Genomic DNA, 14,729 nt, shown 5'->3' with positions numbered 1-14,729 from the left:
TCCTTCCTCTCTCTCTTTATCCCTCTCTTTTTCTCCCTAAATGGCTAACACTGACACTGTAACACTGACACTTGCAAAGTCCCCATCCTCTTCTCAAGCTTATTGTTTATCCTAATATGGTTTTTATTGAAGCTTCTGTCTCTGCCTTCTTCAACCACTTGCTCACTTTTCCCCCTTCTCTCTCACTTCTATCTCAGTTAGTTATTATAATCATTGTTTCAGACATTGGCTGATGCGCCGTTCCCCTGATGCATGATATGCAATATACTGTAAATAAGTAGCCTTGAGAACCGGAGCCTTCTCCTGTTTCTGTAGCGTGAGGCGGCTTGATGTACAAGTACATCAGTATTGGAGGGTCTTACCTCCAATCCAACCCGTATGTATATTAGGAGGTGCAAAACAAAATGCGGGTGTGCATACATGCTGTAATGCAGAGCATGTCAGTGCATCCCCATTATATTACTTAACATTTCTGCAATGGTTATATGCTTGCTATAACAGGCCTGAGATACAGTATGCTATTTTACAATAAATTGCAGTAGTAAGTTACACAATCTGCAAGATGCTTTGACAGCATCATGTCACCAGTGTGGCAAGCCTATGTTGTGTCATACTAGTAACATGGCTGTCAGGAAGAAGGCCACCCCTCAGACATAAGTGCATGAATTTACAATTGCACGTGTGTTGTGGAGATGGTTAGCAGACATGCCTCTATTTTCTTTAGACACAGTATTTGTATCTAGGTGGTTTAGAGAGAAAATGGGGCTTAATTGTAGTATATGAGAATTTAGGTGTGAGGTCCACTGACCACTATTCAGATTCATTTATTTATTCAAGGGATATATTAATAAAACAAAAATAAATTGTAAATACGCCAGAGTTAGCCCGAAAGCTAGTTTTCATCCGCAGTCCCTATGCCATGATGTTTTATACGGCTCCCTGGAGGAAAAAAGTACATTTAAAAGATAAAATATAAGTAGCCCGAGGCACAAAAAAGTAGACAGGACAAGCATTTAGCTTAAAGGCATAACATAGGGGGTTAAAAGAGCATACATTAATCATAGGTGGTTAAAAAGAGGGTACATATAAGCACGGTAAGCAGACTAAAAGCAAGCAACACAGACTGTCCAGGTAAGACATTTAGTAATAATTAATAATAATTTTGCCATTTAGCAGACGCTTTTATCCAAAGCGACTTACAATTACAAATTACAGGGACAGTCCCCCTGGAGTAACTGAGGGCTAAGTGCCTTACTCAAGGGCACACTAGTAGTGGTGTGGTTTCAGGCGGGATTTGAACTCACAACCTTCCGATCGGAAGTCCAACACACTATCCACTAGACCACCACTACCCCCCTTAATTTAGCTTAAGGGCATAACATAGGGGGTTAAAAGAGCATACATTAATCATAGGTGGTTAAAAAGATGTGCTCGTCATCACCCAGAGAGCATCCAGATCAAGGCTGTTCTGCACACACAATGCAACCTCATGAATGGAAGCTGCAGTTAGCACGTATACTGTAGGTAGACACCCATAAATATTTTTGCTTTACCTGCATGCCGCAGGTTTCAGAAACCTGCCAATTTCTGTACGTTCTGGTACATCGACCATGGAATGTTGATTTGAATGTTGAGCGTGCCCGTTCTACTCACTCTGTGGACCGAACCATGTTGCAATGCTTCCCAATGTGCAATTGGCTGTTGCACAGTGCCCCAACAAAAAACAATAAAGTTGGCAGTTGTTGGCAGTTGTTGGCAGTTGTTGTTTCTTTAAAAATAGCATTTTAAAACACCACTTTAAAAAGCCCCTGTTCCTTCAACAGGTATGTCAAACCTAAACAACGCAGGCGTTTGTTGGGTCAGCTAGAGTGTTCAACTCTTACAATGGTAGTCAAGGCTAGTGAGTGCAGTCCAGTTTGTTACCTTTGGCATAAAATTGAATCTACTGCTTCATATCATGTGAATGTCTACGCTGTGCCTGAATGTGTTGAAATTCCCCACACACTCATAGATCATTGAAGTATTTTTAAAGGAAACATTTAAACCCAAACTGCTGGGATAGTGTCAGAAGTTGCCTGACACTTTAGATGAATTGATAGATAACATCTATAGGTCTACAAGTGTTTAAGACACTGTAGTGGGACATAATGCAATATGCATAAAAAAAATACACATTAACCTTTTTTAGCCTACTCTTATGTCTCATGTGATCCGACCATAGGGCGTATTTGGGTGCCAGGTGTAAATGGGGTCTAAGTAGCCTTTCCCCTGAATTTGATGTACGTCACATCATCAAAACAGTTCAGGCTAGAAACATGACTCAACTATGTACACGCCCAGCATACTCTACCGATAGAACTCAAGTGTACACTTAACCATGTGGAATTTACCCTTCCCAGCAGTTGTGTTCTATCAGAGAACTATTGCCGGCAGCACTTACTGAACTAATACCTGTGGGTGGGAATCTAGCAAATCGTGCGTTTACACAATCTATCGGGATCTGCCCTGTATTGAATGTTGGCTTTCTATGTCCGCAGTAAGTGGCTTAGCCCTTTTTACACCTGTCACTTCAACCCTGCCTGTATGGGCATTGTGTCACCATTCTAGCCAATTTTTTTTTTTTTTTTCAGACAGTTCTAGACGCTCAAAGTCGGATTTTGATCGCAATGTTATCGCATCTGTCTACTGTGCTAGGCCTATATGCAGGTATTTTAAAATATAGCAGGCTGCTGGCACACATTGTTGTCGTCCTCCCCCACTCCACACCCTCTCTCCATCTGCGTGTCAGTTTTCTCTTTCATCTCTCTCTTTTTTATGTTATCCCTGTCTCTCACTTCCTTCCTTCCTTCCTTTCTCCTTGTTGTCTGTCTATCACTCTACATCCTTTCTTATCTAACATCATCGCTCTGCTCCCAAATGTTTGGCTAAATCAGTGGTGGTGATGGTTCACATGCATGATCATTGCACAAAAAAATGCTAATATTTACACTGAAGTCAGAGAGATTAAGAAAGGGAATACCCACACCAGATAATAACAATGGCAAACAATGTATCTTTCTCTCTTTCAGCATTAAACTGTTGTGAGGGGGACATTCTGATCCTGTTGGACTCCTCAGGAAGTGTGTCATCCTATGAGTTCACACGCCTCCTAAGCTTTCTGTCTCAGCTTCTCCGGCCCTTTTCCCTGGGGCGGGGCCAGGTGCGGGTAGGTCTGCTGACGGTAGGCACAGAACCACACCTGGAGTTTGCCTTGGATACCCACAGTACCCAGACAGACCTGCAGACGGCACTGCTACGCACCAGGCAGCTCCATGGGGACACCAACACAGAGGCTGCCCTGAAGCTGGCCCAGGGCCTGCTGGCCAAGTCAGGGACAGGGGCTGGGCCTGGGGGTGAAATGGTGCTGCCAAAAGTTCTGGTGTGGGTAACAGATGGAGTGGACCCCGGCTCTGTGGATGGACCAATGGCAGAGCTGAGAAAAGAGGGAGTATCCGTGCTGGCCATCTCAACGGGCCATGGGAACTACCAGGTGCTGCGGGGGGTGGTGACCCCGCCCATTGAATCCCACCTGTACTTTGTGGACATCGACGACATCAGCATCATCACAGAGGACCTGAGAGAGGCCATCATTGGTGTGTAAATGGGTTTGTGCATGTGTGTGTGTGTGTGTGTGTGAGAGAGAGAGAGAGAGAGAGAGAGAGAGAGAGAGAGAGAAACTATATATATATACTGTATATATAATACAGTGTGGCAATATTGATCAATAGGAAATATTTGATCTGTTCCTAACAGAGGTGTCAGATTCAAGTATTTTTAGACAGCAGTGATGACTCTACCCCACTTTTAAGTTACATCTCTCTCTCTCTCTCTCTCTCTCTCTCTCTCTCTCTCTCTCTCTCCTTTCTGTGTATCTCTCTCAGAGCTGATCCGTGCAGACAGACTGTGGGTGGTGCAGGTGTCCTCTCACAGTGCCGTGCTGCAGTGGCGTCCCGTCCTGAGCGGTGCAGACTCGGGGTTCTACGCACTCCGCTACAACTCAGAATGGGTCCTGGGAGGAGACACCCAGCCTGGCGCCGGGTCAGACAGCAGCAGCACTGGCAGTGGGCAGTACCACAGGCAGAACCTTCCAGGGGGCTCCAGCTGGGTGGAGCTGAGCAGCCTGCAGCCAGACACCACATACACGGCCTCCCTCACCCCCGAGTCCAACCAGGAGTACTACAACACACTCACTGTCAGCTTCACTACACTGCCTGGTGAGAGAGTGAGAGAGAGGTGGGGAGGGAGGGGGGGGGGAGAATATAGGGAAGAGGAGGAGGAAGAGGAGGAGGAGGAAGAGGAGGGATACCTAATTAAATGAGAGGAATAGAGGTGTTAGAGTGGGAAGGGTGTAGAGTTATTAGGGCCACTGCATAGAAATAATAGAGCAGACATAAAGGAGTGAATGTTCTTATAGAAAACAAACATGTAGAAACATATTCGTAGTATGTTTAGGTATCGTTTTTTTCATAGTAGTCTTCGTCATCTCTTCTCTTCTGTCATCTCCCCTCCCTCCCCCCCCTCTTCCTCTGTCTTGGCTCCTCTCAGAGGTGTTGAGCCCAGCAGTTGTCACGGTATCAGACTCTGGTCCAGACAGAGTACGTGTGAGCTGGCGTCCGCTGCAGCCTGAGAGAGTTCAGAGGTATAAGGTTGAGTATGGAGCCATCCCCAGGGGACCCGTCCAGACGGTGACGCTACACGGACATCAGAACTCCACCCTGCTCACCGGCCTAGAGCCTGACACTCAGTACCTGGTCACAGTCAGCGCCCTGTACTCCAGAGGCAAGGAGAGGGCCATGTCTGTCAGGGCTTGCACTCAAGAGGGTAAGATCAGGCTATGTGTTTGTGTGCGTGTGTGTGCATGTGGGCGTGTGTGTGTGTCTACGTGTACATGTTCGTGTGTATATGTGTGTATATGTGTGTGTGTGTGTGTGTGTGTGTGTATGTGTGTGTGTGTGTGTGTGTGTGTGTGTGTGTGTGTGTGTGTGTGTGTGTGTGTGTGTGTGTGTGCGTGCAGGTCTGCATATTTTCATGCATTTTTTGCCATTGTTGATATGATATTGTCCTTTTAATGAATGACAAATTCTTTTAAATCTCTCTGTCCCAGCGCTCCCTGCCCTGGCTGACCTCCAGTTGACCCCGGTGGGGCGTGATGCGGTGCAGGTCGACTGGCGGGCCCATGAGGAGGGGCTGCGGGGGTACTGGTTGAGCTGGGAGGGGGGCGAGAGCCGAAACCCTTCAAACCCTACATCCTCCTCCCTGTACCTTCCCCCTGGTTCTATCTCCACACAGCTAACCCAGATGGCCCCCAGCAGCAGAGTGTGTGTGTCCCCCATCTACAGATCAGCCCGAGGAGAAGGGATCTGCTGCACTGCCCAGACATAGACAGGTTTTACAGCCTTACATTAAACTGATCTATTTATTGTTTTTTATTTGTATTTATTTTTTTATTTAGAATTAGAAAAAGAAATGTCCATGTACAATACATTAAACAAGCACAAGACATCACAAAACATCCCTTCCCCCACTGTATAAGTATGTGTTACCTCTGACAGCAGTAGATCTGGGTCGCACACTCCCACACCCAGACCTACTACCACGGTATCACCACGCTTTACCCACTGAGCCACAGAGGACCACTTGTGCAGCCGAAAGTAATAGACCTCTTTCTCTTTCTCCTTTTTCTCTCTCTCTTACCCTCTCTTTTAGAGGCAGTACACCGGGGCTATCAATGAGACTGTACAGCAATCAGGGAGCTGAACTAGGGAAACTATTGGTGCTTTAAAGCCACATCCCCAGTATAAAGGAATCAGGAACTTCCCTGTCATCTCATCTAACCATGTGTGTTTATTCATGCCATTCAGCCTTCACGTGTGTTCATGCAGCATGCCCTTCAGCCTTCATGATCTGAGCTGGAACATGTAGCAATAGTAGAGCTCCTGTAAAGAGTTTATGTATTGCATTTCGTAGTCTAAAGGGGTGGGTGACAACTGATGGAGGAGAGTGGTGGTAAGGAAGAGAGGAAATACAAAGAAGAACCTAACCACATTCTATTGCATTAACAATAGTTATTATGACAGTGGTCTGACAGTGGAGTTATTTGTATTGAGCATAATGATTGAGCATAATGATTGTTCATAATAAAACTGAATTTTTAATTGTTTTTTATTAAAAGAGACTTCAACACTTCATGAACAATAGCTCAAAGATGTACTTGAACAGTACACACCCTCTGAAGGCCAATGCACACGGCGTGCGATTTTGTCTCACGACAACATTCGATTCTCCATTCACACCACCGAAGTGTGTGGGTGACTGTGAATTGAGAATCGAATGTTGTCGTGCGACAAAATCGCACGCCGTGTGCATTGGCCTTCAGTCTCACACAAATACAGTAAACAGTCAACTAATCAGTGGTTACTGTGAACCTGCTTGTGTATAGTGCCATCTAGTGGCTAATACGTTTATCACGGGTTGTTACAGTATTACCACAGTATAAAGATCACTGATTACTTCACTTCAAGGCCAGCGGTGGCTCTGCGCAGGGGTGGGCTCAGCCCACCCAAACGTGCGTCTTGCCCACCCAATCAAAAGTTAAGGTTTTTTGTTGTTGTTTTTTGAATTGTTGATATTCGAATATTTGAATGTTTAATGTTTAATTTGAATGTTTAATGTCATAATATAATCATTATAATATATTATTTGTATTTACTGTAGGTCCATATACTATGTCTATCAATTTAGCGCTGCCCATAACATTGTTGGATTGCTCTGGTAGTATAGGTTTCATATGTAGATCACTGACAATATCACACAAATAGGACTAATGTCCCTTTTATTATCATATGGTGCCCCCATTGAGCATGCCCCTGCTTATAAATACCTGGGCATTTGGTTTGACAAAGATTTGACGTTCAGATATATATAAGAGCTTGTTTAAAAGCTTATATAGGAATATATATTGCCTTTCGCTGAACAGCAGACAGCAGATTGTGCAACCTACATGCTAGTGCTTGATTATGGTGATGTCATCTACCAAATGCAGCAGCCACTACTCTTAACCTTTGCAGGGCCAGGCGCTGGCATAAACAGTCTATGTGGTTGTTTAGGGCCACAATCGCTAGACAATTATTTGTATTTAGCTGTACAATCGCTAAAATTATTTAAAATTAATTGCTAGAGGGGGCCACACTTTTGCCGTTGATGTAGCGCAAACTACCACCCGTCAATCAAAAACTCTGCTACCCCTGTCGACGAAACACCCATCAGTCCAAAACTCCACTGGTTCATATCACAACAATTTTGACGAAAAAAATCCAGAAGGGGGCGCTATAGCAACACGTTGATATTTTTCAACTTTGTCCTAGACATCGCTAATGGCAGATCCGCCTCCTCAATATTTGGACTGAAAAGCTGCTATTTTGAATTTTGTGAAAAACACAAAAAAATCTTCAAATATACCGTAAGTCTGTTCGACATGAAACTTGGTAAATAAGAAGTATATACCGGTCCCTAACAAGTTTGAGAACGAAAACTGCTACATGTTAATTAATCAGCACCATAATCAATGGTGAAATATGCTAATTAGGTAATGTTTGTAAATGTATGCAAATTAATGTGAAACATGGTGAGCCTCAAGACAGTAGGCAAGTATGACATAGATGTGGAACAAAGTCCAACAAGATCGGATGAAAAACATGGCTGCTACATGCCACTCAATATTCTGCATTTTCAGCCATTTAAAAAATTATAATAAATTTTTTTTTGTTAAAAATCTTCTCATGAACCGCAAGGCTGATTGACATGAACATTGTTACATAGTATGCTTGTACTAAAAATGCACAGCTACATGCAAATTAATATATACCATAAATGATTACATATGCAAATAGAGCTATGTCAGTCATTGTTAATCATAGTCTAATCAACCTCAAAGTGAGTGTGCTTTGAGACAGTGCTATAACATAGATGTGTGCCAAATGTGAGGTTGATGGGACAAAAAGCATGCCTGCCACTCCTGAATAAGATAGGGTTTAAAACTGCAGTCACTTTTTATGTCCTACAGAAATAACATCAGAATAAGCTTCTCCATAAAAGACATTTCCCAAGGTGTTCCTTGTCCTGTCATAGATTTACACATTCTTGATTATATGGTTAAATTATTACTAGAATCTTATTTAGTTATATAACCATGAATCTCTAAATCTACAAATTCACTGGCAGAACATTGCATTCACAATATAAAGGATATGTCTCCATCTAGTGTGCTTTGAGACAGTGCCATAACAGAAATGTGTACCGAATTTGAGGTTAACCCTTGCGCCCATAATTGCCGCTTGCAGATATTATTATATTTTATTTTTATTTTTATTTGTGTTTTATTATGTTGTAATTTTGTATGTGTATTATGTATTATTGAAAACTGTGTGTATGCAGGTCTGCCTTGTAAAATAGTCCTTGGTCTCAATGGGGCTTCCTGCTAAAATAAAGGTTAAATAAAATAAAATAAAAAATTAACATATAATGTATGTTGGTGTAAACTAATATTATACCATATATCATGTGTATTTGTGCGACAGTAATAAACAGTTGGTTTGGGTACTAGAGTCGTAAATCAAAATTGTGTAAAAAATATATCTTCAGTTAATTACTTTAATTCAAGCAAATGTGGTAGCTGAACATTATTTATTTATTTAACATGTATATGCTGTAAAGCATATCGATCAATTGACGTTATAATCAGATTTTCTTTTTAAATGGAAAATACAATACTTCCAAACAATGTCATCCTCCGTGATAATTATCAGCATAGCATTTTCTATTCGAATGTAATTATTGCAAAGTGTGGGGCTTTATTTGCTCCTCTGCATAAATGTACATTTTACTTTACACAATTAAATATGAGCGCAAATGACTAGACGCTGTGTGCCACCGGGGCATGCAGTTAACTAAATCAAACACAACTGGATTCGAAGAGTATTTCTTTCATTGGTTTTAAAGACCACATTATCCAATCACAATCAGTATAAGGCGGGCTTAATGTACTGTTCAGCCAATCGTAGATATAGCAATGGCGTCCTGGGCTGGCCTGTACTGAGGCCTCGGTCTTGCCTGATAATGCAACCAATTGTTGATAATGCGATGGCTGCTGAAGACTTAAGAATTCCCGAGGAGGGAATTCTTATAGGAGATAGAATCTACTCTGGGGTGTCCCTAACGTTAGATAACTGCCTTCTGTCACCGGAGAGACTGAAGAGAAGTCCGTCCGGTGAACATGGCCTCTCCGCGGACACGGAGGAGCAGCTGCGGATGCGGGGCTGTGAGACCATCCAGGCCGCGGGGATCCTACTGAAGCTGCCGCAGGTACCTGGTGCTACTGGGAGAGAACCATGTGGGGAGACATGGAGGGCATCATATAGAATACATTCATATCTTATAAGAGACAGTCAAATGTCATATATGTTTAGCTAGTTGGTTGATCTGAGAGCAGCTGAGTGGCTCTGTGGCGGATCAAACATGAATGACTAGAATAGAACAGAACTGCTCGTGGTTATGATCATCATCATTCATTCAACATCAGTGGCCAGTAACCATGGGGATTTCTTTAACCATTTTTGTAACCACATACAGTTAGTATCCAAAGGTTCAGAGACATCTGTATTACATAACCATGGCCTTGCAGGTCTATGGCAGGAGTTGTTTACCAATGAGACAAGGATTACTTTATCATGCCGATTCCACGGTGGTTTAATCATGATGGGATTACTCTCCCTCCTCCAGGTAGCCATGGCCACGGGTCAGATCCTCTTCCAGAGATTCTACTATTGCAAGTCATTTGTCCGACACTGTGCAGAGGTAAAAGTCCTGCTCGACCTTTCACCGTGCCACTGGCAACGTTCTTAAGAAGTCCTCTTAAATACACTCAAATACAGCCCTTAATAATATTGGTGTTAATTATTATGTTGTGACATATGCCCGATGTCCCTTCCAGATGGTTGCCATGGCATGCGTGCACCTGGCCTCAAAGATCGAGGAGGAACCACGGAGGGTACGAGATGTGCTAAATGTGTTCTACCATCTCAAGCACAGCAGGGGAAAGTAGGTTCTCCCGTCTTTTAACAAGCCCAACCATCTTACCTCTTGTCTGCCTCATGTGAACCTCTAACCCTCTGTGTCTCTGGTCTGCCTCATGTGAACCTCTAACCCTCTGTGTCTCTGGTCTCCCTCAGGGCCCAGGTCGCCATGCCTCTGGATGCCAGCTATATCAGTAAGAAGGCTCAGGTGATCAAAGCCGAGAGGCGAGTGCTAAAGGAGCTGGGCTTCTGTGTGCACGTCAAACACCCCCACAAGGCAAGCGCAAGCCACACAACTACCCCGGCTTTCATACACTCACTGGCACAAGTCAACATAATCACCCCTCACACGTTGAATCAAATGGCCAACTGATCAACCCAGTCTCTGCAAGCATTGACTGATTCAGCAAGTTTGTTTGAAACGGCGTGTTTGTCATGTGAGGTTTTGATTGTTACAACTGTAGGCCTTGTTTTATGTGTAATGCTGTTCAGCTTGAATTTGTCTAATTGTCAGCACTAACTGTAGTGGTTTCTGTTCTTTGTTACAGATCATCGTGATGTACCTTCAGGTGCTTGAGTGTGAGAAGGATGCCAAGCTGGTTCAGACTGCTTGGTGGGTATTTCCTTGCCATGCTCAATCTCTGTAGCTGTACACAAAGGAAACTTTGTATGTATTGACTTTTTCTCCATCATCTCTTGTCTATCAGGAACTACATGAATGATAGTCTGAGGACGGATGTATTTCTGAGGTTCAGTGCTGAGACAGTGGCCTGCGCATGTATCTACCTGTCTTCTAGATCACTACAGGTACATATTCCTCTGCTCGTCACACAGATGAACAGTGTGTATACTGGCACCAGTCATTCAAAAACATTAACCGAAGAACACACTCTAACATACAGCCAACAGACATAATGAGGTCATGCATGTGATACAGATTTACTAACATACAGCCAACAGACATAATGAGGTCATGTGATACTGATTTTACTACACAAAAATGATAATATGCTCAGGCATCGCTCCTGGGTCGTATGTAAATGTAAAAACATACTTGAGCTGCTCTTGTAGTCTTGTAGTTTGCTCCTGAGCTGCTCTTGTAGTCTTGTAGTTTGCTCCGCACAATGAAATCTATGGAGTAGTCCCAAATCTCCTAAGCGCGCCTCAAACAAATACTTCAATACTACTAAAAAAGTATTTCACTCAGGTCTGATGTACAGTAGTCCACTCAGTTTCCATTGCACATACACTAGACTAGACCAGACCAGACCAGACTAGACCAGACTAGACCAGACTAGACCAGACCAGACCAGACCAGACCAGACTAGACCAGACTAGACCAGACTAGACCAGACCAGACCAGACTAGACCAGACCAGACCAGACCAGACCAGACCAGACTAGACTAGACTAGACTAGACTAGACCAGACTATACCAGACCATAGCATTAAAACACTGTTATGGAGACTATGGAGCATTATAACACTGTTATAATGTTAGAGTGACACTTCCTCCTTCCTCCCCTGCAGATCCCTCTCCCGGAGCAGCCCCCGTGGTTCCTGCTGTTCGGGTCGTCAGAGGAGGAGCTTAGGGAGATCGGCCGGCGGATCCTGAGGCTGTACTCCCTGCCGCCCGTCTCTCTCTCCAGTCTCCTGCGGCAGGTGGATGAGTGTCGTGTGGCGCTGGACGCTCTCGCTGCTAAAGCCAAGCTGAAGGGGGGGTCACTTCTGGCCGTAGGAACCCCGACCCTAGATGCACCCTCCAGCTTCTCGCCTGCCTCCAAAGCAGGTTAGACAGGTTTCTGACCCCCCCCACTCCCCTTGTAGTTAGTATGTCTTGTGTCACACACTACTGTATTTAATTGATTAGATACATTTTCTATTCCACCAACAACAAAATAAATCTTTCCCTGCTCTTGATTTTGCATCCTGGTTTTTACAGCTCTCTATTGTTATCATATCCTCTTGCAGCCTTTGTAGCATCCTTTGAGTTTTGGAGCATCTCTTTCTACAAAGCCCCCTAAAGTCCTACTTTTGTTTCTCTCTCTCTCGCTAGCATCACCAGCTGTAGCACCGCCCAATCGAGAGTCACCTCTTTCTCAAGTTGCCCTGAAAAACGTGTGCCGAAAACTCACTAACGGGGATGGGTATGTCCTTTCTTTACTCACTAACAGGGATGGGTATGTCCTTTCTTTACTCACTAACGGGGATGGGTATGTCCTTTCTTTACTCACTAACAGGGATGGGTATGTCCTTTCTTTGGGTATGTCCTTTCTTTACTCACTAACGGGGATGGGTATGTCCTAACTCACTAACGGGGATGGGTATGTCCTTTCTTTACTCACTAACAGGGATGGGTATGTCCTTTCTTTACTCACTAACGGGGATGGGTATGTCCTTTCTTTACTCACTAACGGGGATGGGTATGTCCTAACTCACTAACAGGGATGGGTATGTCCTAACTCACTAACGGGGATGGGTATGTCCTAACTCACTAACAGGGATGGGTATGTCCTAACTCACTAACGGGGATGGGTATGTCCTAACTCACTAACAGGGATGGGTATGTCCTAACTCACTAACGGGGATGGGTATGTCCTAACTCACTAACGGGGATGGGTATGTCCTAACTCACTAACGGGGATGGGCATGTCCTTTCTTTACTCACTAACGGGGATGGGTATGTCCTAACTCACTAACGGGGATGGGTATGTCCTAACTCACTAACGGGGATGGGTATGTCCTAACTCACTAACAGGGATGGGTATGTCCTAACTCACTAACGGGGATGGGTATGTCCTAACTCACTAACAGGGATGGGTATGTCCTAACTCACTAACGGGGATGGGTATGTCCTTTCTTTACTCACTAACAGGGATGGGTATGTCCTTTCTTTACTCACTAACGGGGATGGGTATGTCCTTTCTTTACTCACTAACGGGGATGGGTATGTCCTAACTCACTAACAGGGATGGGTATGTCCTAACTCACTAACGGGGATGGGTATGTCCTAACTCACTAACAGGGATGGGTATGTCCTAACTCACTAACGGGGATGGGTATGTCCTAACTCACTAACAGGGATGGGTATGTCCTAACTCACTAACGGGGATGGGTATGTCCTAACTCACTAACGGGGATGGGTATGTCCTAACTCACTAACGGGGATGGGCATGTCCTTTCTTTACTCACTAACGGGGATGGGTATGTCCTAACTCACTAACGGGGATGGGTATGTCCTAACTCACTAACGGGGATGGGTATGTCCTAACTCACTAACAGGGATGGGTATGTCCTAACTCACTAACGGGGATGGGTATGTCCTAACTCACTAACAGGGATGGGTATGTCCTAACTCACTAACGGGGATGGGTATGTCCTTTCTTTACTCACTAACAGGGATGGGTATGTCCTTTCTTTACTCACTAACGGGGATGGGTATGTCCTAACTCACTAACGGGGATGGGTATGTCCTAACTCACTAACAGGGATGGGTATGTCCTAACTCACTAACGGGGATGGGTATGTCCTAACTCACTAACGGGGATGGGTATGTCCTAACTCACTAACAGGGATGGGTATGTCCTAACTCACTAACGGGGATGGGTATGTCCTAACTCACTAACGGGGATGGGTATGTCCTAACTCACTAACAGGGATGGGTATGGGTATGTCCTAACTCACTAACGGGGATGGGTATGTCCTAACTCACTAACGGGGATGGGTATGTCCTAACTCACTAACAGGGATGGGTATGTCCTAACTCACTAACGGGGATGGGTATGTCCTAACTCACTAACAGGGATGGGTATGTCCTAACTCACTAACGGGGATGGGTATGTCCTAACTCACTAACGGGGATGGGTATGTCCTTTCTTTAGGGTTTGATCAGTTTTCGTGTTTGTTTGCCTTCAGGCCCTCAACATGAATCATTGAAATGGAGCACTTCTCAGATTAAGGTTGTCGAACTATTGTCGAGTCAGTAAAGGGACTCAGTATTGCACCTGTCGCTCTGTTTGATTGTCCTCCTCTCCTGCTTTTTGTCTCTTTCAGGAAGACCAAAGTCAGTCGCAGTGATGAAAGGAGGGAGACGCATTCCATCAGCCCTCCTCCGAGACGCAGGTAGAGTAGAGACACCCAGCCCGTCTGTGAATTCCTTAAACAGACAGCATTGTAGTCTTCGCTAAGACTGACCTCTCTCTCTCTCTCTCTCTCTCTCTCTCTCTCTCTCTCTCTCTCTCTCTCTCTCTCTCTCTCTCTCTCTCTCTCTCTCCATTTCAGACGCAGTCGCAGCGTCACTTCTCAATCTCGTTCCATCTCTCCCATCCACCGAAAAAAACAACTGGGTCACAGGGATAGAGAAAGAGAGAGGGAAAGGGAGCGTAAGAGAGAACGTGAGAGAGAGCGGGGAAGAGGAAGGAAAGATGGATACTCCTCCTCACGTAGAAGATAACACATATAAGACAAGAGTTACGGGGAATCTCATCATGGACCAAATACAAGCCCTTTTCCTAGCCTTTTCACAGTTTTCACTTTTGTACATTGTTTGTATTTCATTCTGATTTGGGAAACTATGCTCTAAGGTCAATAGTAGGAAACGTTTTGACCGAATGATATTTTT

At 44.3% G+C, this 14,729-nt stretch overlaps 2 protein-coding genes across 2 annotated transcripts in view; both read left to right on the top strand.

Annotated features, from left to right (window-relative positions):
- LOC308173101 (von Willebrand factor A domain-containing protein 1-like) overlaps window positions 1-5,421 on the top strand; it is a gene marked incomplete at both ends in the record, with an annotated part of 38,487 nt that extends 33,066 nt beyond the window's left edge. Inside the window, 4 exons of the mRNA XM_080548065.1 lie at window positions 3,069-3,632; window positions 3,921-4,253; window positions 4,585-4,860; window positions 5,144-5,421. Coding sequence (XP_080404191.1) covers window positions 3,069-3,632; window positions 3,921-4,253; window positions 4,585-4,860; window positions 5,144-5,421 — 1,451 coding nt within the window. The remainder of the gene's footprint in view (window positions 1-3,068; window positions 3,633-3,920; window positions 4,254-4,584; window positions 4,861-5,143) is intronic.
- A 3,756-nt stretch (window positions 5,422-9,177) lies between these two features.
- Window positions 9,178-14,688, top strand: LOC308173338 (cyclin-L1-like; the record flags this gene model as incomplete). The annotated part of the gene is made up of 10 exons (XM_080548347.1): window positions 9,178-9,399; window positions 9,817-9,891; window positions 10,028-10,134; window positions 10,266-10,386; window positions 10,658-10,722; window positions 10,817-10,916; window positions 11,639-11,897; window positions 12,165-12,255; window positions 14,162-14,230; window positions 14,390-14,688. 10 exons carry the CDS (start codon window positions 9,178-9,180, stop codon window positions 14,559-14,561), a joined length of 1,281 nt encoding a protein of 426 aa, XP_080404473.1. The 3' UTR covers window positions 14,562-14,688.
- Window positions 14,689-14,729: the final 41 nt, after the last annotated feature.

The sequence above is a fragment of the Nansenia antarctica genome (genome assembly GCF_963989245.1).
Source record: "Nansenia antarctica genome assembly, chromosome: 18".
NCBI classification, from domain to species: Eukaryota; Metazoa; Chordata; class Actinopteri; order Argentiniformes; family Microstomatidae; genus Nansenia; species Nansenia antarctica.
This window is presented reverse-complemented; position numbering and strand designations above follow the sequence as displayed.